The sequence below is a fragment of the Asterias amurensis genome, chromosome 3, assembly GCF_032118995.1.
Source record: "Asterias amurensis chromosome 3, ASM3211899v1".
Taxonomy (NCBI): Eukaryota; Metazoa; Echinodermata; class Asteroidea; order Forcipulatida; family Asteriidae; genus Asterias; species Asterias amurensis.
Window position 1 is genome coordinate 24,135,110 of NC_092650.1, and position 22,330 is coordinate 24,157,439.

Sequence of the window (22,330 nt, forward strand, 5' to 3'; positions counted from 1 at the left end):
AAAATGATTTCCAAGCAATTTACCTAACACTGTGCCGTGTGTGTTTAACCCACTTTTGCAATGTCTGAAATTTTTTGAAAAATTTTAAAATGAAATTTTTGATTTTCCAATGAATTAGTCACTGATGCTTCATTCCTCACATAAAAAGAGACCCTTCTTGTTAGTCCTTTCAACCCTTGCAATTTTCAAAATCATGACTTAGACATTGTCTACCCGCTTTAAGTCTTGTTTTGAAAGTGTTGGTTTTCAAAATCATTGACACTGGACAGAGCCAAAGTTAGTAGCCTAACAAGCAGTTCAAAAAGGGCTTGCGAGTCACTCAAGATTTTGTACATTTTCCGAGACACATTGTTTTCTCTGTTTTAGTGGCAATAAATAGAGTCAAGTTTCAGTGATGTTTGATGATCTGCATGGTGTGGATAAAACAAGTACTTATAACTGGCAGTACATTCATGTTTAAATCTTTTTTGGGGAGGAATGCTGAATCTGAAAGAGCAATTGGTATGCAGCATTCTCCCTTATTGCTGGTCCGCTGACAAAAAGGCCAGATAAAACACAGGGGGACCAGTAAAAATTCACCCCAACTGGTCTGGCTAGTTCAGTGTTGAAAAGCATCTATACTTTAAGTGAAAATATGGGCTAGTTGAAAAACTAACGGTGCTAGTAAAATTACTAGCTATTTCGTTCTGCTGGCTAGTCACTGAACTAGTAAGGGCAAACCCTTGTGTGGTCTCGACATTTCAAACACTCTACTCAACTTCAGAGCTCCAGGTCTGTTCGTTTTAACAATATGATAATTTCACGTTTTAATTCTGCAGGTACCCTGTAATATACATAAAATTAAAAAAATAAATCACCATTTGGTTGTCTATTTAATCCTGTTACACTGTTTGTCTATACTAACAGTCTAGACCAATAGGGAATAAAACGTATGTTGGCATACTGCATTTTCAGACACTGAAAGTTGTCTATCTAAAAAACAGATTGAATATTCGACAGTTCTAATTTTAAGTTCCAATTTTAACTTCTGCATTTCTTACCAGATATTAAAATTACAGCACCAATTACTTTATATATTATTTGATTTCTTTCAGTAAATTTATTAATTTGTATCAATTTCTTTCTAAAGGATTGGGATTGACTTATACATATGAATTTAGTTATTTGTTTGTTTAATTGTATTACATTTACTAAATAACAAATATATTTATTTACTGTCACAGATTGAATTATGTATTTTGTCCTAAAACATATACGTTTTGAATGAGGTGTGTATCTCAAATAACCACATGATTATTTCATCAATTCAATTCAATTCTTTTATCCACAATGATGCTGCTCTGTGAAAATTTTCTTTTGGTTAGCAAAATGCTTCACAAGTTGTATCAATAGTTAGTTACAACTCAGAAACCTATTGTTTCCTGCTCAATTTTAACATTCAAAGTGCCCCAAAACAATGGCCAAGTTCATTCTAAGTATTTTGCTGTGCAAAACTGCTGGGCAAAAACATTCCCGGTTACAAGGACAATTTTCTCAAAGAATGTGTGTAGATATCTACATTTGCTTCATAAATACTACAACCACTGGACCCAACTGAAGACGGATTTCCAGATGGAAATTAAATGGGATTTAAGTTCAATGCTGAAAGACATTGTAACAGACTGAAAGACTGAACTTTTTTTTGACACACCATCATAATTAACCTCACAGCTGTTTCTGAGAAAGGCAGATAAAAACCAGCTAAGGTCATCTTGACAATAGACCTTTCTTTTGTTGATAAACAAACCGCCTTGGTTGGCATGGTCGGCCGAATGTTAGTAAAACACTAAATCTTAAAAACAGATGTTTTAACCAAATTCAGCATTTTCTGCAAACTTTCAATTAAATAAAATACCTCTCATAATTATTTGTTTTGTTTTTAACAAAATCAACAAACTTGGTTACATTGTTACAAAAAATAGCGATCTTTTCTTAATTTAAACTTACGGCTTTCCATAGTTTTCCAATCTGGGTTGGCAAAAACTCGGGCTGTGACGTTGCAAAAGAAAGGTCTATACCAGACTTAAACCCTTAATTTTTAAATGACTAGCCACCAGGACTAGTTAGCTTGTTGTTTCACTAGTGCGCCATTTTTTTTCACAAGTCAATATTCAAAAGAAATAGGGATGCTTTTCAAAATCAACACTGAATTTAGTCACATGGACCAATTGGACAGAATTCGGACTGGTCCTCATTTGTTTTAACTGACATTTGACCAGCGGACCACTGTTGGGAGAAGGCTGCAATAAGAGTAGCTTGGGTTTTAGAGCCAACAAATGGTTTCAGAATCACTAAAGGTCCATGTGTACATGATGACAAATCGTACTCGACGCTTTGAACTAAACCTCACAAAAGAGGACAATCTTATCTCTACAACTGCAAAACTATAAAACTACTTCAACAAGAACATTATTTATTAAGAAGCACCTGAGCAGGCCCCATTTGACATGGCACTGCAAGACCCACATTAAACATATGAAATTATATGAACTGTAACCGCAGAATTCTGCGGTAAGCAGTGCAATGAAATTGGGGCAGATCTTGTAAGCTGTTCTCATTTTGGGAAAGTCAGTCACATTATTCAAATGTTGGGGTTCGTTTCCGTGCACGATTTTGTTACAGCATTGCTACAGCAGTGTCCATGGGAATGCAAGTTTCACAAAAATATTCCAATTAAATCTCAGTAAAATTAAAAAATCTTCATTTTTATGCCAATTAACATCCATACAACTCAATAGTGCAGAAATTACAACAACAAAAATGGAGGAGTAGGCCTCCTACATACAGCAAATATAGGCCCTATTTAATGCAATTTTTGTACAATACTCCAAGAGACCATAATAAAATTCAAATAAATCAAAAAGTTGAAAATACCAGTCAAAAGGGAGAATATTTTCCAAGAAAAAATATATCAGAAAAATTTAATTTTGACTTTATATAAATTGTGCAGTACAATAAAAAGCCAACAGCCCATGAAGCTCAAAAAATGAGTATATTGTCAGCACACAACCTCAACCACAACTTCCAATCGGAGCTGTGCAAAGCAACAACACAAAGATCCCCCCAGAAATGACCAGCCAGTGATTTTTCACAACTGAAGCCAACACCATTCAATAGGTTGGTTATTATTTTGACCTTGTCACCAACACTGTGCATGTGTTAACTTGCAAAGCCTGGTCAGTGAAGTTTTGTGTGTGATGGATGGAACAACCACACGGTCAAGTGTTCCACGAGAGCAAAATTGAACTCAGGAGCTGGCTGGAACAAAAATGGCAAGGGAAATCACTGGATAAAGTTTAAGATTGGATGACCCCATTCACACGAGTTGCCACACAACACAAACCACTGATGTACACGCAGGAATGTTCATATGTCTCGAAAAAGAAAATGGAAAAGGCTAGCTATGCTTGCTATATATATGGGATTAAACACACAGCTTATAATTGTTCATATATCCCAGAATAAAGCTCACAACAAAATATATAACACCAACCTATTCACACTACCATAAATTGATGTTACCGATTGTGATAACCGCGACCGGAATAAAAAAAAATCTTGCAGCTCAAACAAAATATATAAACAAATTCTAACACATTGTAGCATAACATGCCGAGGTGTAGTACTCACCGATTATCAACCGTCTTCCCCGCTCGGTAAATGTGAAATGACCTGCCTAGCCGGCCAGGACAATAAAAACCGCGCCACTAATTACAAATGCTAAGGACGGGCCGAGTAATTAGAAAGCCTTTCTCACGCGCTCCAATTCAAAACTGTGCACACACACACAAGACTGAGGAACACATCCACTATGCATTAATGACCTAAAACTGATCACTGACACAATCCGATGACACTGCACACGTTCAGTTACGCTGCCTGCCACCGAACACAAGACATGAAAAACTCACATTTTTTTGGAGGTCCGCTCTGAACTCCTTAGAAAATGTCTCCGAAGACTTGCAGTTCCAGTAGGTGGGCCCTTGCGTACACACCGAGTTGCTCCCGTTGAAATTCTCTGCAGTAACAGTCTGAGATTTACACACAGTTTGTCCAGGTTCGCCAAACTAAATTACCGCACGCGGTGTGGTGTGTGTAGAGCGTTGCGAGGCAAACCACGCATTCCCTGATTCGAGTGAAGCCAACACATTGTTTTGCTAATTATTTCAAAATGGCTGTGTGTGGAGGGCTTAGGTGATACTACCACGGGCATGCGTACAACTGCCGGTCCGCCAGGTGCAATGTAATTTGCATATTTAATGGAGGGGTTTATCCTGTTTTGTTTATTTCACACTTCAACAATTTGATAACACTGGAAGTCTGTTGGAGAAAATTAACCGGATTTGATGTTGTGTCATGTTGATAAAAGATTGTTCATTAATTTGTCCTTGAATGGAATTATAAAAGTTACAAAATTATTAAGTCTTCATCCACATCCTGAAACTTGTTTTAGGTTATCAGCTGAATATCGCGGTTTTTTTTACCTTCATGATAAAAAGGCAACCTCCCAAAAGTAAGAACTTTGAACTCTGCCAAAATTTCTCCAGACCACGTGGGCACATATCAGTTCCCTATCCCCCTGGTTGAATGGAAGCCCAATGTCAAAGTCACACCAACGTCAATGAATCTCGTGAAAGGATCTAGAAGTAGGCCGAGAGTCGGAATCTTTTTTGCTTTTATGTCTCCATTAAACGACCACGAGGAATTGCCACACACTCCCTCTCGTCGCCCACCATCATCAATCTAGGGCAATTTGGGGAGGGCACAACTGCGCGTTTTACAAGACTGACTCTCGGTCTATAACTGCTTTGATTCAATCATTACACGTGGTCTACAGCGCGGTCGCTACATGCAAATTGTCTCGCCTACTGATAGCAGATTGTCTGCTGCTGCGTCAGGTCGAGTCGAGGACAACGGAAGTGACGTAATGAACTTAGCGGGAATCCTGCGTTCCAGCATGTCCACAGAAGTCAGCTGGACGAAATGTAAACACTGCAATCAGTAGTCGGGTGCCCTGTGTTGCCCCCTGTCTTCGTCTACGTTGTGTGTGTGTAGCATCATCAACAACCGAACCATAACAAAACCTGAGCTGAAAATTCACGAAGTACAGCGATTTCGGACGAGGTTTTATCAGTGAAAATGGAGTGAAAAACAACCGAGTTGTCATGACAGATGAGAATCAAGCAGTGGAAAATGGTGCTGGCTGTAGCAGTGGTGAGATGAACCTAGAAATCGAAAGCAAATTCGCCATTACAGTGGACACTGAAGGACGAGTTGTTCAGGCAGGAGGGACGTGTGTTAACCATGTGTCGTTTCACGATGCCTATTTTGATACGGATTCCTTTCAGTTAACTCTGGCCGACCACTGGCTGAGACGACGTGACGGTAAATGGGAACTCAAAGTACCGCTGGTTGATCGTAGTAAACAAAATAAACCTGAAACATACACTAAATACTTGGAATTTGACGATGAGAAGAACATAATTGCCAATCTGTCAGCCATTTTGCTGACCTATGCAAATGACCCAGACGAGGTCAAGGTTGCTGATGATAATTGCATGGACACAAATCTTGAAAAGTGGCTCAAAATGCAGAACTTAAATCTCAAACCTTTTGCTGATTTTACGACTAAACGTAAGACTTTTTCAATGAATGGAGGGATCTCGATTGTATTGGATGAGACAAATTTTGGTTTCAGCGTCGGTGAAGTTGAAGCGATGAGCAGCCAATCTGGGGATGATGTCAAGGAAGCAGAGATGAAGATCAACGAGATGGTGGAGAAAATAGGTTAGCATTTTAGCAATAGACCCCTTGCATAGGCTAGCGCAAAATGCTACAGGAACACTGAGGTTCAAGCATGATCTTTACGCTCAAAGAACAGCTATTGACTTGTCCAATGATTAGTGTGGACGCTTTTTGAAAGTGTGGCGTCATAATGCAGGGGGTCTATAGCATTATAATATTACACAATGTTATTCGTGACTTTGAATCCCACACGAGTAATATGCCTATCTGATCTTTTTTCACAGAACACGGGAAAGTACTGAGTTTACAATGCTAACACACATCGGTGTAGTATGGGGAAAACCTAAATGAATATTCTTTATTCCCGATGCAAATTTAACATCTGTTATTCTTCTTGCTGATGAACGATGATCTCGACAACTGTAGTTGAGTTTGGGATCAGGGTCCAAGTTTATGGCTCTCTGCTTATAAGCAAAGAATCGGTGCTTAGGGAAAAGGGAAATTTGGGGCTTACACAGTGTATTTCACAGGTTAGCAGAGAATTTCTGCTTGTGTGCAAACATAATCTGTGTTACTACACTAGGTATTCTTGGCTTACACAGCTAGCACACAAATTTGGTGTTTGCCCTGTAAGGGAAGAGTGGTGTTTGCAAGCGCATTAATATTTGCTGGTAAGCTGAGTTATGAAACTGAGTCCAGATCTATCTTGTTGACAGACAAACAGACAATGTGTCAAGTTGGTGTGTAACACTATGCTTTCCTCGGGCGGCCTAGTCTACAGGCCTTGAATTTCATCTTTGAAAGGGCAAGGCCATTCCCGTTGTGCAAAGGGCACTTCCATTGGAAAATCTTAAAGTCAATGGGAAACTTTTGAAGGGCACCAAGGCCAAGACCAGGGCAACGGAGACCACGTCCTCTGCGGCATGCCTGTAAATCCAGGCATGTTTAGTGTCATCAGATTAATATGCAGAAAATAATGCTCAATGGGTTTGTTTACCAAGCAATTAACAGCAGGGAACCGTTCATTAACAGTGTATCAATCAGTATTCAATTTGGGCTTGTTGTCTGTGGTTGCAATTTACTTTTGTTCTGTGCTTTATTGGTTTTGCTTAACGCTCTATGAAATAAGCCTCATAGTGCATTATTCATTATGGAAACTCAGTTACCCCAAATTTTAATAAGCTTACTTGATTGCAAGATAGATAACAAACCCCCATCAAATACAAAATATAACTCACAGTGTGAAATCCAGACTGTTCCATTTTTGACAAGAACAAAGCGAGCAAAATGGAACGGTCCAGACTACACAGAGTGGTACGGTGCATTCTTATTTCTCTGTCAAATAAATAGACGGCACTGGAAGATTATTTGTAATTCTAATTTCTGTTCTTAAATTAACATGTAAACTCCCCTTCACCTCACCACGACACAACCTACGAACCCCCCCCCCCCCACCCACCCCATCTAGAATGACCTTGGCTCAGTCATGAGCATTAACGTTCCTGATAAGTAAATATATCTTAATCTCTTTTCTTCAACCTTGTCAAAAAATGATGACTAACAAGGCCGCAAGACCCATCAAGGCATCACAAAATGAACATCAACATCTGAATTCAAGCTTCAGATGAATTACCTGTGGAGTTGTCCACATCCAAAAGTGGCATTTAATCTCTATTGACCCCCTTGCATGCACGCGGCGACTGTGCCATGCTCACCATTTTGGTTGGCAGTAGGTTTACGCGTAAACGCTCTGCGCCTAAAATGTGCACTTCACTGAATAACGCACAATGACATTGCATACCAATATGTCGCATGCAAGATTATTCAGTTGATGACGTACGGTGAATTGGGTCAATATATGTTAGACACTAGCGAAGACAGACAACTAATTATTTTAAAAAAAAGGAAGAAGTAAAATTTAGCTGATTGCAACAAAAATTATCTACAAATACTAAACCTTTTTTGAAGAAAGATTCTTCTAGGGTCGAAACAGAAGACTATCTTCCATTTTGGGGGCAAATTTCCTCAACGGTATTATAATAAATAGTTACTTTTTTGAGCTTTAGAAGAGTAAATGGCTTCACGCTCCATCCCTCTTCGTCAAAGTCACTATCATTCAAATGACCCAATAGGTGGTAATCCCATTAATGTGTGAAAGCATTGATATCCAAACACTTTCTTATTTTAGTTGCAGCAACTGAAATAAGCAGGGTTTTTTTTTTTTTTTTTTTTTTTTTTTTAAGAATCACTTTAAACAAAAATCCATATCTGATGAAGAGTTTGTCTGCAAGGGGATTGATGGTAACTTAAAAACCCTCTTAAAAATAGGTGAACTTTTTTATTTATTTTATTTATCCATGCTCCACACTATGCCAACTTGCCCTACTTTAATCACATCAGAGCACAAAAAAGGCAATCAAGATCATGAAGGAAACGCTTATGTTTCATGAATTAAAATCTTACCAACAGTTGAGTTCATTCCATTTGAAATCTTTTTACCGACTGACTAGGTACGTCAAGGGTAAGTCTATCTACTGGCCATGTCACATGAAACAATTTATCTCAGGCAACTCAATCCAGGCAACCTCTAAGAAGAAAAGATATTCACATTGAAGATTTGCGTAATTTTCTTTGGGATTCAGGGCTCAAATTTTACGCTAGACCGCAGGCCCAAGGTCAGTGATTTTATCTTTGGGCCAGAAAACTGACGGCCGGACAAGTCCGATGGACTTGTGTTTTTCTTTTGAATTAATAATACCTCAATGTGTAATATACATGAATTTTTTTGGAAAGCCGAGTATATTGCTGATCAGGGGAAGCTTTTGAAACATCGAGACCATAGACACAGCCTCTTTTTAGAACCAACACTCCCAAAAAAAAGAGACTTACACATGGTTGTACCCACAAGTTTATTTATTTATTTATTTATAGTTTCTCCCTAAAGGAAATTATGTTTTGACTTTTGAGTCTGCCGTCGATTTCACAAAACTCTTCCTAACTTAAGACTAATCTTAGGACGAGTCCCAACCCTGCACTGTAGCATGCAGACCTTAAGATTAATCCTAAGTTAAGACGAGTTACTCGTCCTAACTCGAGATAAGACGAGTCCTAACTCTTTGTGAAATTTACCCCAGGTAGAGTATCAAAATATAGGCCCACTTAGCCACAAGGCAAGCATGGTAACTTCTCTCAGTGCTTCAAATAAAATCAGTTATCAAAGTTCTTTCGCATTAAGATTCTGGTTTTGTACAGTGAAATTCTGGTCCGGCAGTAAAGATTAAAGGCACTGGACACGATTGATAATTGTCAAAGACCAATATTTTCACTTGGTGTATGCCAACATATGCATAAAATAATGAGCCTGTGAAAATCTGGGCTCAATTGGTTATTGCAGTTGCAAAAAAACTATGAAGGAAAAAACACCCTTGTTGTACAAATTAGTGTGCTTTCAGATAGGAATAAAAGGCTTCTGGCCAGAAGTCTTTTAGTGAGAAATTACCATTTCTCAAAAACTTGGTTACTTCGAAAAGGAGACGTTTCTCACAATGTGTTATACTTTCAGCAGCTCTCCGTTGCTCCTAACCAAGTAGGTTTTTATGCTATATTTTGAGTAAATACCAACTGTGTACAGTGCCGAGCTACAAGGCTTGTGGAATTTTACCCCAAATTTAAGCCGTGGGACTGAAGGACAAAAACCCCTGTAACTACTCAAGCATTTCCCACAACAATATTCTGTTACTATTTTTATACTTTTATAGCTTCCCCCTTCCCACTCCCAGACTCCCCTCAGATCTAAGACCCCCCTTCCCTGGGATTTCTTGTTTTTATGGAGACATTGAAGGAGTCAACAAATATTATTAGTCAGAGCAGCCAAACCCTGAATGGGCTTTAATTAGGGTGCGTCTGGTAATGTGTCTCATTTGATAAGGGCGTAGAGGACAAGTTCAACGTTCTAACAGGAAGTCATACTTGGGCACTTTTAATTCATTCGACTCTCTCGAGTGAGAGAGAGAGATGGGGAGAGTTTTGTAGAAACAAAAGTTCCAGACAGTTTCAGTAGAGACCATTGTTTGTGAAATTGTATTCAGTTGATCCATGCACTGGGTATAGTAGACCTGATACTTCACGGAAGCACTGAAGGCGATTGCCTTCATGGTCCCTGGTCATTGTCTTCATGCCCTTCCAATGCTCCAGTAGAAATTTGCCGTTTTCTCATAGGGTGCCCTTTACCCAGGTGAAAATTCCTCGGTACTTGTGCCCTTTCAAAAATTAAACATAGGCCCTACAGGTCTGGTGTAGTGTGCAAAGCTCACTTGCCCCGGCTTTTTAATCCTGAGATTGCAGGTTCTTGTCTTGCCCTAGTATAAGAAAAAAATTCTTCAACCCCAAATTATTAAAAAAATTACCCAGTCATTTTCCCGTGGGGTCTATAAATTGATTGAAAAAAAAAACAGGAAGGAAAGCTGTTTTGCAGTTGTGACGAAAACAACTAAAGAACTTTCCAAGTAGGAGCCCCTTCCTTCCAAACAGTAGATTTGTAAGCTTTTCTTTAATTTCATCTTTCCAAGGTTTTTATTCCATACGATTTCTCTTGACTCCCTCCCTTTTGAAGTTTTTTTTCTTTTAATGAAGAAATAAGGCAGATCATCAGCTGTGTAATAATTTATCTGTCCATCAAATTGCTGATTTGGCCCCTTCCCTAAGTTCAGGAAATTTAATTGAGTAGTTGTCCATGGCATAGCCTTAGGAATAAAATGCCACACCCAAAGTATACACTCTTGACTAATCTTTATTACTGAACAATGGGTCTTGTATACGTACGATTAAATCAAGAATAAGTCGTGGCATGACAAGGGTGTAGTGCTCTAAGACCTTTTGCAGAGCACACAAAGTACAGCACTCTGTCTCAGCAGAAGATTCTAAGCAAACAAAAAAATAACTTCGTTGATGGCAGCACAGCACAACTGTTAAAGGCAGTGGATAATATTGGTAATTACTCAAAATAATTGTGAGCATAACAACTTACTTGGTAACAAGCAATGGAGAGCTGTTGATAGTATAAAACATTGTGAGAAAACGGCTCCCTCTGAAGTAAAGTAGTTTTTTTAGAAAGAAGTAGTTTTCCACGAATTTGATTTGAGGTCTCGTAATCAAGCATCTGAAAGCAAACTTTGTGTGACAAGGGTGTTTTTTTTGTTTCCATTATTATCATGCAACTTTGTCGACCAATTGAGTTCAATCTTTCACAGATTTGTTATTTTATGCATATGTTGAGATACACCAAGTGAGAATACTGGTCTACGACAATTACCAATAGTGTCCACTGTCTTTAATATGTGTTGCTCAAAAGACATAGAAATTATGTTGTTTCCATTCCTTGCAGTGTTAGAATTTCCTAAAATAAAAATTTGTATAAAAGCATAACATCTTTCACATTCAGTTGGATAGAAACATAATTAGCTGCATTGATTACTTATGAACATTTTCCGGGCACACTTTTTTTTAAATGAAACTGATAGAGTTCAGGACCTTTGTAGTGTACTCAGTGATAAGCCCTCTACTGTTGAGAATGTGAGTGTCAATCCAAAAAGATGATTAAAGGAACACGTTGCCTTGGATCGGACGAGTTGGTCTATAAAAAGCGTTTGTGACCGTTTTTTATAAAATACATATGGTTGGAAAGATGTTTTAAAAGTAGAATATAATGATCCACACAAATATGCCTCGAAACTGCACAGTTTTCCTTTTACCTCGTCGACTAACACGGTCGGCTATTAATGGGAGTCAAATTTGTGACTCCCATAAATGGCCGACCGTGTTATTTCGCAGATTAAAAGGAAAATTCGAGGCAAACTTGTGTGGATCATTGTATTCTACTTTTACAACATCTTTCTACCCATATGCATTTTATTAAAAAAAACGGTTAAAAACGCTTTTCAAAAACCAACTCGGCCGATCCAAGGCAACGTGTTCCTTTAATTGTCTTGCCTCTTTCACACACAAAATTTTAAAAATAGTTTGCCGAGACACTGTGAAATGTGTTTGGGTGGTTCTGACAACTGTGGTGAGTGAGTTTTATGGACACATTGTTACAGCAAAACCTACTAGATAGTATCTCAAGCATGCAAATTTTCAAATCTTACTCATGTGTTTGACAAACCTTACTAGATTGTATCTCCACCATGCAAAGTTTCCAAATCCTACCCGTCTATATGGTTTTAGGTCTCATGTACATTATTATGTGTTCCTGCAAATCTTACTAGACTGTATTCTACATATACATGGTGTAACCACAAACATTTATCATCTTGTGCAAGTACTTGTTGTGATTGTACGCATTGCGCTGACTGCACTATGGTCGTTCCCATCATGCATCACTACATCCTAAACAAGAATTTGTACAAGCTCATCAGCCAATCCCAGAGGTTTTCGGATAAGACTGGTGGGGCTGAGCGAACATGAAATTGGCCCATGGCTCCATTTCATAAAGCTTCTTAGTGTGCATTAGTGAGAAAAATGTGGCCTGATTTCTTAAAGCTGTAAACCTACTGTTGTGCTTACTTTAGCAGAAAAACAATGGTTTTAAGGCATTCGTAAGCATGCCTTATAATCAGAGAAGAAGATTTGGCATGGCACTTGCATTTTCGTGATGAGCACGAAGAAAGTGTGACCTTGTTTATTCCAGGGTATTTCTGGCAGGGAAGAAGACACTGCACTCAGTCATGGGGGACATTTTACATTTTGGTCATAATTTCCACATAAACTCAAAAATTCTAAAAATAAAATTTGATATTTATTTATGCCCTCTTCAAATAAAAAAGGAAAATATAAGACAGCAATCTCAATAAAATATATATCAGTTTTCTGCAGCTACTTTCACACTAGTCTAATCCCCAGGGGCAACCACTGGGAATAACGGCCGTCCCTTTCACACTAAGAGCGCTTTACCCCTGATCTACCTGCAACCCCTTTCACACTAGTCTAATCCCCAGGGGCAACCACAGGGAATAACGGCCATCCCTTTCACACTAAGAGCGCTTTACCCCTGATCTACCCTGGCAACAATTTGGCATACCCCTGAGAATAGCCACCCCTGCTCAGGAGTATGCAGTAAAACCCTGGGGGTTTGTTCAAATCCCCGGGGCATAACTGCTAGTGGGAAATGAAAGTGGGTATTTCTTTACCCCAATGTACAACGAACCCTATGGACTAAGGATCCAGGAATACGCATGCAGGGATAGTGTAAAAGTGCGCCAGAGTAACCAAACGTTACTGGGCTGTGTACAAATCAGGGCCCAATTTCATGGCTCTGCTTACCGCGGAATTCTGCGCTTACGATCACGATTCCCCGCTTACGTGCAATAAGCGCCAAATTTCTGCGCTAGCCTTGTAAGGGTAGAATACCTAGTAATGTGAAGTACGCACATGCAGAAGCCAAAATTCGCTGCTAACCCATGAAATACGCTTGCCGTAAGCACAGAATTCCCTGCTTCCACAAGCGCCGATTCTGTGTTTACGGTAAGCAGAGCCATGAAATTGGGCTCAGGTCTGCGGGAAATCTAGGAGTGATGTCACAGGTCACATGGTTTCGTTTACTTTGATCATAGCCGGCAGTTCTTTAAATATAAATTCAGCTAAAGACATATTGTTTGTGTGCCTAGCTTATAGCAGAAACCTTTTATTCTTCTTATCAATTATAATTTTTCTTGAACTTTTTCTGTGCACTTTTTTTGTGGTATTTTTTACTGCTACGCACCCTAAAACAGGCTGGTATTAGAGAGAGCGCAATATAAATTAAATTAAATACTATTATTATTACTATTACAATCATCTAAAGATAGAGCTTTTATCTTTAAGTTAAGAGACTGTCAAATACATCAACTTGTACATCTGGCTTTCATTCTAAGTCAATATATATTTTAAACTCTATTGAAACTACGATTTCCAATGGTTGTATATTTACATCAAGTGACTATTGTGGACCTATCTCATGAGAGACTGCAATTTTCAATATTTAGATTCAAAACGTATGTTTGTACTGTCTTAATTGAGTTGGATTCGATAACGATGCTTTCTAGTCTCATCTTATGACTGTTTCAAGGTTTTTGGATAATTCAGAATGTACGAATATTCTATTGGAAATCAAATTGTGGATGATTGAGTCTAACCTTTATGAAATCAGATTAATGTCAGAAACTTTGACATGATGGGAGGGTTATAACCAAGGATAATCCCATTAACACTCTGACAAAAAAAAATACACAGTTTTTGTGAGAAGATTACTGACTTGAGTTTCAAAGGATTCTTGTATGGGTATTGTGGTCTTGTACTTCTTGAACTTCTTTACACATTGAAGAGAAATCAATAAGATTTCCACTTAAAAGGAAATGCTTCCCTGGGATAATGATTCTTATAAGTGTTGAGGCACTTGTGGATGTCTCTCAGGTCGTTAAGAAGGAAAAGAACTTTGCCACTTATCCCTTGAACTTCATCAGTGAGTTGAACTTGAATTTTGTTTGCTTCATGTTCATTTTTTCTTTTTTTTTCTTTTTTGGTAAGTACTGACAACAGATGCAGTGGGAGTCATACGCAGTTAGCCATAGAGCACTTTTGTGAACTGTAGGCCCCTTAAGGCAAACATTGCCGTGCCTGTGTTTAATTGGCATTAACACTGACAGTTCCAGAGAAGAAAACTGCCAATTTCCATATACACCAGCCCCTATCTCCTTCGTGCATTCACGCAGAAAGGCAAATCTTTAACCTGTTCTGCCAATTAGCATCTTCCAGGATGAAAACAGAAGGAGAAAGAAAAGGGGGGGGGGGATTTTCTGGCATAGCTTCTGGGGTTCTTTTGGGCAGATTTCAGCTGTCAGGATGATTAGAGTTTTTTACGCAAATTTGCCGAGGGACAGGTGATGACAGAGAGCCACCGAAGATGAAGAATAATTGAACGTCTGTTATTAAACTATGACTTTGCGCAAGTTGATTACCAACAAGGTGGTGTTGTTACAAAACATCGGCTTTCCGTCTCTTTTGTTTTATTTCATTTCGACCCAGTGAAGGAGCCAGAAAAAAAAAAAGTACAGTACTGGATGAGAGTACATCAACTTCTCGTTGTTCAGGGGGCGGTTCTAGAGGGGGGGGAAGTAAAAGAAAGGGCTTTACCGCTGAAAACGTTTCTAGTAGAAGCTTGGTGGTTACAGCGCACAGCAAGTATAATGTATAGTGAAGTGTTGTGATTGGTGATTGTCCGAATATTTAGTACAGCACTTGTCTGAAGTATTTTGAAAGGTCTTTTCTTTTTTGTTCGGTTGCTTATCAATCTCTCTGGATGTGGCCATTTGAAATATTGGAGAGGATGATGACTAACTATGACAAAATTCAAGCCTTTGCCTCTGTGGTATGTGTTTAGCGGAAATCTCTGAAAATATATACATTCATCCTTTTTTTTTTTTTTTTTTTACTGATATCTCCCCGTGAAAACTAAATAATTTGTGATGGCGGTATTGTGTACAAACTACTCTAATTGGATTTCTTATTTATTTATTTATCTATTTGATCCATTTTATTTTTCAAGCTGTCTGCTCTTATCTAAACGTTAATTCACACCCAAGTTCTTCTTAACAAATAGCACATCTTAAAAATAATTATCTGGAGCCAGTTTGTTCACACCTTTCTGGCTCTCTAAGAAAGTGTGGATGCACCTTTTAATAAGAGTCAAGTTAATTTTGGTGATAAAAGGACCTTTCATATCTGAAATTGAATACGTTTACCAACGGTGTCTACTCTCCCTTCAAGTGTAATCACAGAGCGTCTAATCTACACACCTCATTAAACACACAATCTCAATAAAGAGATTTAAAACTGACTTACCATTCAGTTTGGGATGTGCACTACGGACGCATATTCTTTGTCATACAGTTGAAGAAGAGTGACAAATTACCTTTCTTAATCATTTAATTCTTGGTAATATGGTCAGACAAGGCTTTAGCATTTCATCAAGCTGTAAGGGTGTGAGTCACACTCAAGTAATTAATGCTTTGATTCGCAATATTTCCTTTGTCTTTTTAGTTCCTTTCGTCTCCCCCCATCTCTTTTTTTTATGGTTTGGCTCTCAAAGAACTTCCATCAGGGTGTAATTTTTTTACTTCGCCCGGTCAGGAAATTACTTTAGACACTTGCGATCTACACTTGGTGGGTCTCCGTCACTCTAGTGTGCATGTGAGCATGAAGAACACAACTTCGGGATGGATAATTAAAATTGCCACATTGCCAGTGTGTGTCTGCACTGGGGCAAAAATCCATTTTGGTCTAACGTTTTTTGGCTGGAGGAGGTGCAATATTGTGTGGGCGATTTATTAATAAAAATGAACGCATTTATATCAAAAGAGTGGAGAAAGATGCCTAGCTGGTGTTTAAAGCAAATCAAGCATAGGGTAAAGTACACGTTGCACCGACGAGGTTTTATGCATGGCTGTGTCTCGCTTATTTGTGCCTTGTGTTTTCTCGCCCCTAAAACTACCTAATCAAAACGTTAACTCAATTACGCAAGTGTAAAGTTGACTTGTGGGAATGGCGTCGCTGAGATTCGAAGCGCGAAACACCCTACGAGAAATGCTACAAATCGGGATTTAATGGCATTTTAAAGGAGTGTGTAATGCAATTAAGACATGCTGCTATTTTATCCACCTGCAGATATTAAAGACCACACCGTGTTTTTTTACGATAAATGTTATCGTAGGTGTACTATTCTGACCCTTTGCTTATTACAAGCTGGATCAAGGGTACATGTGGCTAGGTGTAAAATTACACATTTTTAATATATTGACCCCATTCAAGTAGGAAATGACAGCTGGACATGTATTACGTCCTACAAAATTAATTTTGTTTTTCTAAATGGATATGCCTAAACCAAACTCTGTTCGAAAAAACTGTGTTAATTGTAGCCTGTGGCAATCAACAATAATTACATCGTTGTTGTTTTTTGCTACTCCCTTTTTCAGGTGGTTGGGGATGGAGTGGTAGGGGGGCATTAAGGGTGGAGCAGCTTTTCTATAATTTAAATGGTTTTTGTTTAGGTATTGTAGTTTAAATCTCAGAAAAGTTATTGTCAAGCAAGAAATTTCATCTTTGAGAGGGTTTTTATTTTATTTTATTACTATGGACACTTTCAATGGGGCACTAAGGCCAGGACCAGGGCAACAGAGTCCAAGAAAAGAGAAAAAATTCTTTTAACTTAATTTTTTTTTTTTAAGTTGATAAAAAAGGATGAGTAATGTTTTGTTTACATCCTACTTTCCTCGCGCATTCTTTTTAATTTTTTTTATTATTGCACATTTTTGTTGTAGGTCTATACATGATCTTACTCAAGAGTTTTTGTTTGTTCATACAGTGAACTTAGTTTACTCATTGTGTGAAATAATCCAATACCTCCACTCCATGTGAAAGCGGATTGATGGAGGCGTGTGTGATAACTTGGAACAGTCAACATTTTTAGTGCGATGCACGTTTTTAAAATGGTCACGCAAACATTTGCTTAAAGTGGATTGTGATCAATTCTCTGGTACTACGTGATGATTAAGAGTGGACATTAATTCATTGGTTACCAGGGATATCTGTACTCTTGTCTCACAGTGGTCAAATTATTACATCACTTTGTGTGAAAGCTTGCAAGGCGGCCAAGTGTGAGATAATAAAATAAACAATCTACCCTCTTAAAAATTGTCACAGGGAATCGGGTTTTTAGGTCGTGTGAAAACGGCTTAACTTAAACCTAGCATTTAATTTGTTTTGCTTTTTACATATTGCAAGGCCCTTTGAGGCTAACAGGCACTCTTTAAATCCATTATTGTTTATATTATTATTGTTAATATTAAATGGTCACCTTGGTTTAATCTTATTGACCCAATTTACATACCGTCATCGCCACAGTAATCTTGGTTGCGCATTTTCAGAGTCAGTGTCTTCTGGGTGTTTTTATGGGTGTTTTTTTATAGCTAAAACAGATCACAGTCATTTGATGAAATCCTATGAAACTAGGGACAGAGGAATAGTTTCAAACCTAAGTTCTCTATCATCAAGGCAAGACAATGAACATCTGTAACTCTATCACTTTGCCCCCACAGTCTAAAAAATATAATTTATGATCAAATCTTTTGAGTTACCCGTGCATAAATTACGCTTTGTCAGTTTTGCGCACACCTTCTTTAAACAGAGCAGTAAACTACGCTTACTCCCTGTCAGCCTTTTCCTTAGCAACGGGCAATCACCTGACACCTTTTGGATACATTGACCAATTAGTGATCCAGATAGGAAGTCGGAGTTCACGACTCTAGTTCTTGCACGTCCTTTTTGCAGTGGATGAACTTCAACTCGAGCGCTCCCCCCCTCCCCTCCCCTTGTGAGTACTTGTCTAGACATTAGATTAAGGATTTTGCTTCTAATTAAGGATCTGGACGATAACAGAAAGACTCCATAAAAGGCGCTTCATAAAATTCCCTTTGTAGCTTCAGAATGACTTTGTAAATACATTACAGGACTTGTCCAAATCAAACGACAGTGTTAGTACTCAGTGATGACAACTTTAATATTCAGCAAAGATAATGTTAATATTTAGTGAAAAGAAAGTCAATTGCCGAGAGCTGGGCACAGTGTGTATAGGGCGGCATGTTTTCATTCTTTTACCCGAGCAAAGGCATGGGATGGGGTATGTCAGTGAATACAATTTAAATATTCAGTGAAGATAATGTTAATATTTAGTGAGAAGAAAATAAATTGCCCAGAGCTGGGCACGGTGTGTATAGGGCGGCACGTTTTCATTCTTTTACCCAAGCAAAGGCATGGGATGGGGTATGTCAGTGAAGACAATTTAAATATTCAGTGAATACAATTTAAATATTCAGTGAAGACAATTTAAATATTCAGTGAATACAGTTTAAATATTCAGTGATGACAAATTCAATAGGCCTCTTCTAATACATATGCATGAGTATTGTACGTCACAATTCTAACCCAAAACGAGGTCATAGGCGCAGCCACTGCAAATGTTTGGCGAACGGGCGCCTTCAGCCTCATTTTTAGTAAGAATAATGACATCATGCATGAATAATATTAAGAGAGTCGTATATTTACTGAAGACAATTTTTTCACAGTGAGGACAATTTAAGTGAATAACGGTACAATTTCTTATAAAGTGACGGCATTTCAGACGGAAATAATGCCTCAGGTAATTGGAAGTACTGGTTCAATTCATCCTGAGAAATGTTTCCGTCTGAAAGGCTGTCAAGATTATGTTTAAAGTTCATAGGCGTCTTCTTAGGCAGTTTTATTGTGCAATTGAGCGTATATGAACAAACGTGAAATATTACACGTAACAACAACTTTTTTCAATAACTTTTTCCCGTCAAAACTAAAAGCCATTTATTTTGTCAAAATCTTAAGGTTTGAGTGACACACGGTTTACCATACCCTTATTGAATAATCCTTGGTTGTGTTTTTGTACATTATATATTTCCTGGCCAAGGGAACTGAAATAGTGCATTTCTTAAGGTGTTCTGTTCCATGTTAAATTAACAATGTTGTACCAAAATAAGCTTTCAAACAAAAAAGTGTTTATTTTCCATGAATTATGTAGTATAAACATAGGGTCATCCTTTAGTATTTGGCGCTGAAAAAAATTTGTAATTTCTCTTGGAAAGCTCTTGGTACAAAGATGGTAATGTTGGTAAGCATCCTTTGAAATTATTTTTGAGAAACAATTCACACAGATTTAATTTAAAAACTAAACCATGAAGAAGTATTTTTAAAATGTCATAAAAAGGTTTTAAAACGTTTTTTTTTTTTGCACAAGTATTTAAATTAAGTAAAACACCATTACATGTATCATAACATGAGCGTAAATTCACAAACATAAAATATGGAGACCAACAAAAAAAAGAGTCTAATGTGTAATGCATTATAGACATTGAACCAAAATGAGATTAAATTTCTGTCTGCCCTTTTTCCCATAAAAGCATAGATATACTTAATAATAAGAATAAGAAATGTTGATTATGATCCAACACGGGAGCACATCTTATGGCTTCTGGCTAAAACCATTAAGTATTGTGTCCCCCCTAAATGCTGCACCTTGCAATAACTGGGTAATGAATACACAAATGCATGCTGCAAAGACCTAATTCAATTAATGATAAAAAATTGCCTATACGTGTGTGTTATCACCAAGTCCTTTTGGCCAAACTTGGGAGCAATTATGGGAATGAGCTTTGCATTATGTGGATAGGAAACAGTGAATCACACCACCCAGGCTACTAATTAACAAAGTATAGTCACTGCAACTCCAACAACAAATACTTAAAGGAACACGTTGCCTTGGATCGGACGAGTTGGTCTTTGAAAAATGTTTGTAACTGTTTGTTATAAAATACATGATTGGAAAGATGTTTTAAAAGTAGAATAAAATGATCCACACAAGTATCACTTGAAATTGCCTGGTTTTCCTTTTACCTCGTCGACTAACACGGTGGGTCATTATTGGAAGTCAAATTTTTGACTCCCATAAATGGTCGATCGTGTAAGTTCGCAAAGTAAAAGGAAAACCACACAATTTCGAGGCAAATTTGTGTTGTGGATCATTATATTCTACTTTGACAACATCTTTCTAACCATATGCATTTTATAACAAACGGTTACAAACGCTTTTCAAAGACCAACTCGACCAATCCAAGGCAACGTGTTCCTTTAATGATGTGTTTTTTGCTCGGTGTCTTTCTTTGTGTAATTGTTATATATCATTTTTATGTGGTCATTTCTGTTTTCATAAGTCATCAATTATGTTTGATGATGTTATTTCTTGTCAGTGTCCCAGCTATCTTCATAATCTTTATGGGACGATTAAACATGAAAATAACACTTTATGATCAAATTGAGAGAGGCAATGTATACTCTATAGACTTTATACTTAAAGGCAGTGGACACTATTGGTAACTAATAAAAAATTCATTATTTGCATAAAACCTTTACTTGGTAACGAGTAATTGGGAGCTGTTGATAGTATAAAACATTGTGAGAAACGGCTCCCTCTGAAGTAATGTAGTTTTCGAGAAAGAAGTAATTTTCCACGAATTTGATTTCGAGACCGCAGATTTAGAATTTGAGGTCTCGAAATCAAGCAGCTGAAAGCACACAATTTCGTGTGACAATGGTATTTTTCTTTCACTATTTTCACTATTATCTCACAACTTTGACAACCGATTGAGCTCAAAATTCCACAGGTTTGTTAATTTATGCATAAGATACACCAAGTGAGAAGACTGGTCTTTGACAATTACCTTTGTCACTTAAGGCAAAGCATAATACCTTTGGTTTTTGGCTATGCTGGATTGTTTTAATCACATAAATATGTAGTATGTAAACAACAAAACAAACTTGTTAAAGACAGTGGACACTATTGGTAATTGTCAAAGACCAGTCTTGTCACTTAGTGTATCTCAACATATGCATAAAATAACAAACCTGTGAAAATTTGAGCTTAATTTATTGGTCGTCGAAGTTGCGAGATAACTATGAAAGAAAAAGTACTCTTGTCACACGAAGTTGTGTGCGTTTAGATGGTTGATTTCAAGACCTCAGATTTAAATGTGAGGTCTCAAAATCAATTTCCTGGAAGATTACTTCTTTCTCGAAAACTACTTCACTTCAGAGGGAGCTGTTTCTCACATTGTTTTATACTATCAACCTCTCTCCATTACTCGTTACCAAGTAAGGTTTTGTGCTAATAATTATTTTGAGTAATAACCAATTGTGTCCACTGCCTTTAACATTTCATTTCTATAGATGGAAGCAAATCTGGAGTTGTTATGTCCATACAGGAAAATAATCTGTGATTGGAATACACATAGTGAGAAATGCTCCATCCATGCGGAAACCTTTCTCATATTTAAATGTTTCAAATCTCTCTCTCTAAAACCACATTCCATTGAAGAGTGTTAAGTTAAACATGGACATTAATTACCAATGGTTTACTCAGGCTCTTTTGAAAATATATTTACATGTTTACGAACTGCCTCTAGCTACCGGGCAACCTCGGTGGTCTAGTTGGTGAGACACTGCTCTGGAATTGCAAGGTTCGTGGGTTCGAATCCCACCCGAGTAACATGCCTGTGATATTTTTTCACAGGACTCAGGAAAGTACTGAGTATACAGTGCTAACACACATCGGTGTATGGGTGAAACCAAAATTAATAAACATGTTTACAGTTTAAATTTTCCTCTTTGCAGTTGTACTACATGTATATTGTCAGGCACTTGATTGTTGATTGGCCAAACAAACTGTGGTTGTTTTCTGTTTTCATCACAAATGTTTTGTCTTCCAATTTATTACAAAACTTTAACCAAGACAAAGCCCTCTTTTATTCTAAAATTTAGACTTCCATTTATGGTGATGAAATAGAGAGTTTTCATATCTTAATTTACCATGCATCCTTAAACTTCAATCTCTACACAAAAGCCCCTTTCACATTAAACTTGGAATTCTTGGGACACTTTG

General features: G+C 37.7%; 2 protein-coding genes across 5 annotated transcripts in view; one reads left to right on the forward strand and one right to left on the reverse strand.

Annotated features, from left to right (window-relative positions):
• The window catches only part of LOC139935453 (zinc finger homeobox protein 3-like), a 151,328-nt gene extending 147,154 nt beyond the window's left edge, over nt 1-4,174 (reverse strand). For 2 of the 3 annotated variants that reach the window (XM_071930065.1, XM_071930067.1), the window contains exon 1: nt 3,951-4,174. The gene's annotated coding sequence lies outside the window, so the exon portion shown is untranslated. Of the gene's footprint in view, nt 1-3,669; nt 3,686-3,950 lie in introns of those variants that run through there. The other variant, XM_071930066.1, reaches the window with a different exon arrangement.
• A 928-nt stretch (nt 4,175-5,102) lies between these two features.
• The window catches only part of LOC139934958 (thiamine-triphosphatase-like), a 61,044-nt gene continuing 43,816 nt past the window's right edge, over nt 5,103-22,330 (forward strand). For both annotated transcript variants that reach the window (XR_011785743.1, XM_071929387.1), the window contains exon 1: nt 5,103-5,826. Coding sequence is in view for 1 of the 2 variants with exons in the window: in XM_071929387.1 (XP_071785488.1) it covers nt 5,205-5,826 (622 nt within the window). In the remaining variant the exon portion in view is untranslated. The remainder of the gene's footprint in view (nt 5,827-22,330) is intronic.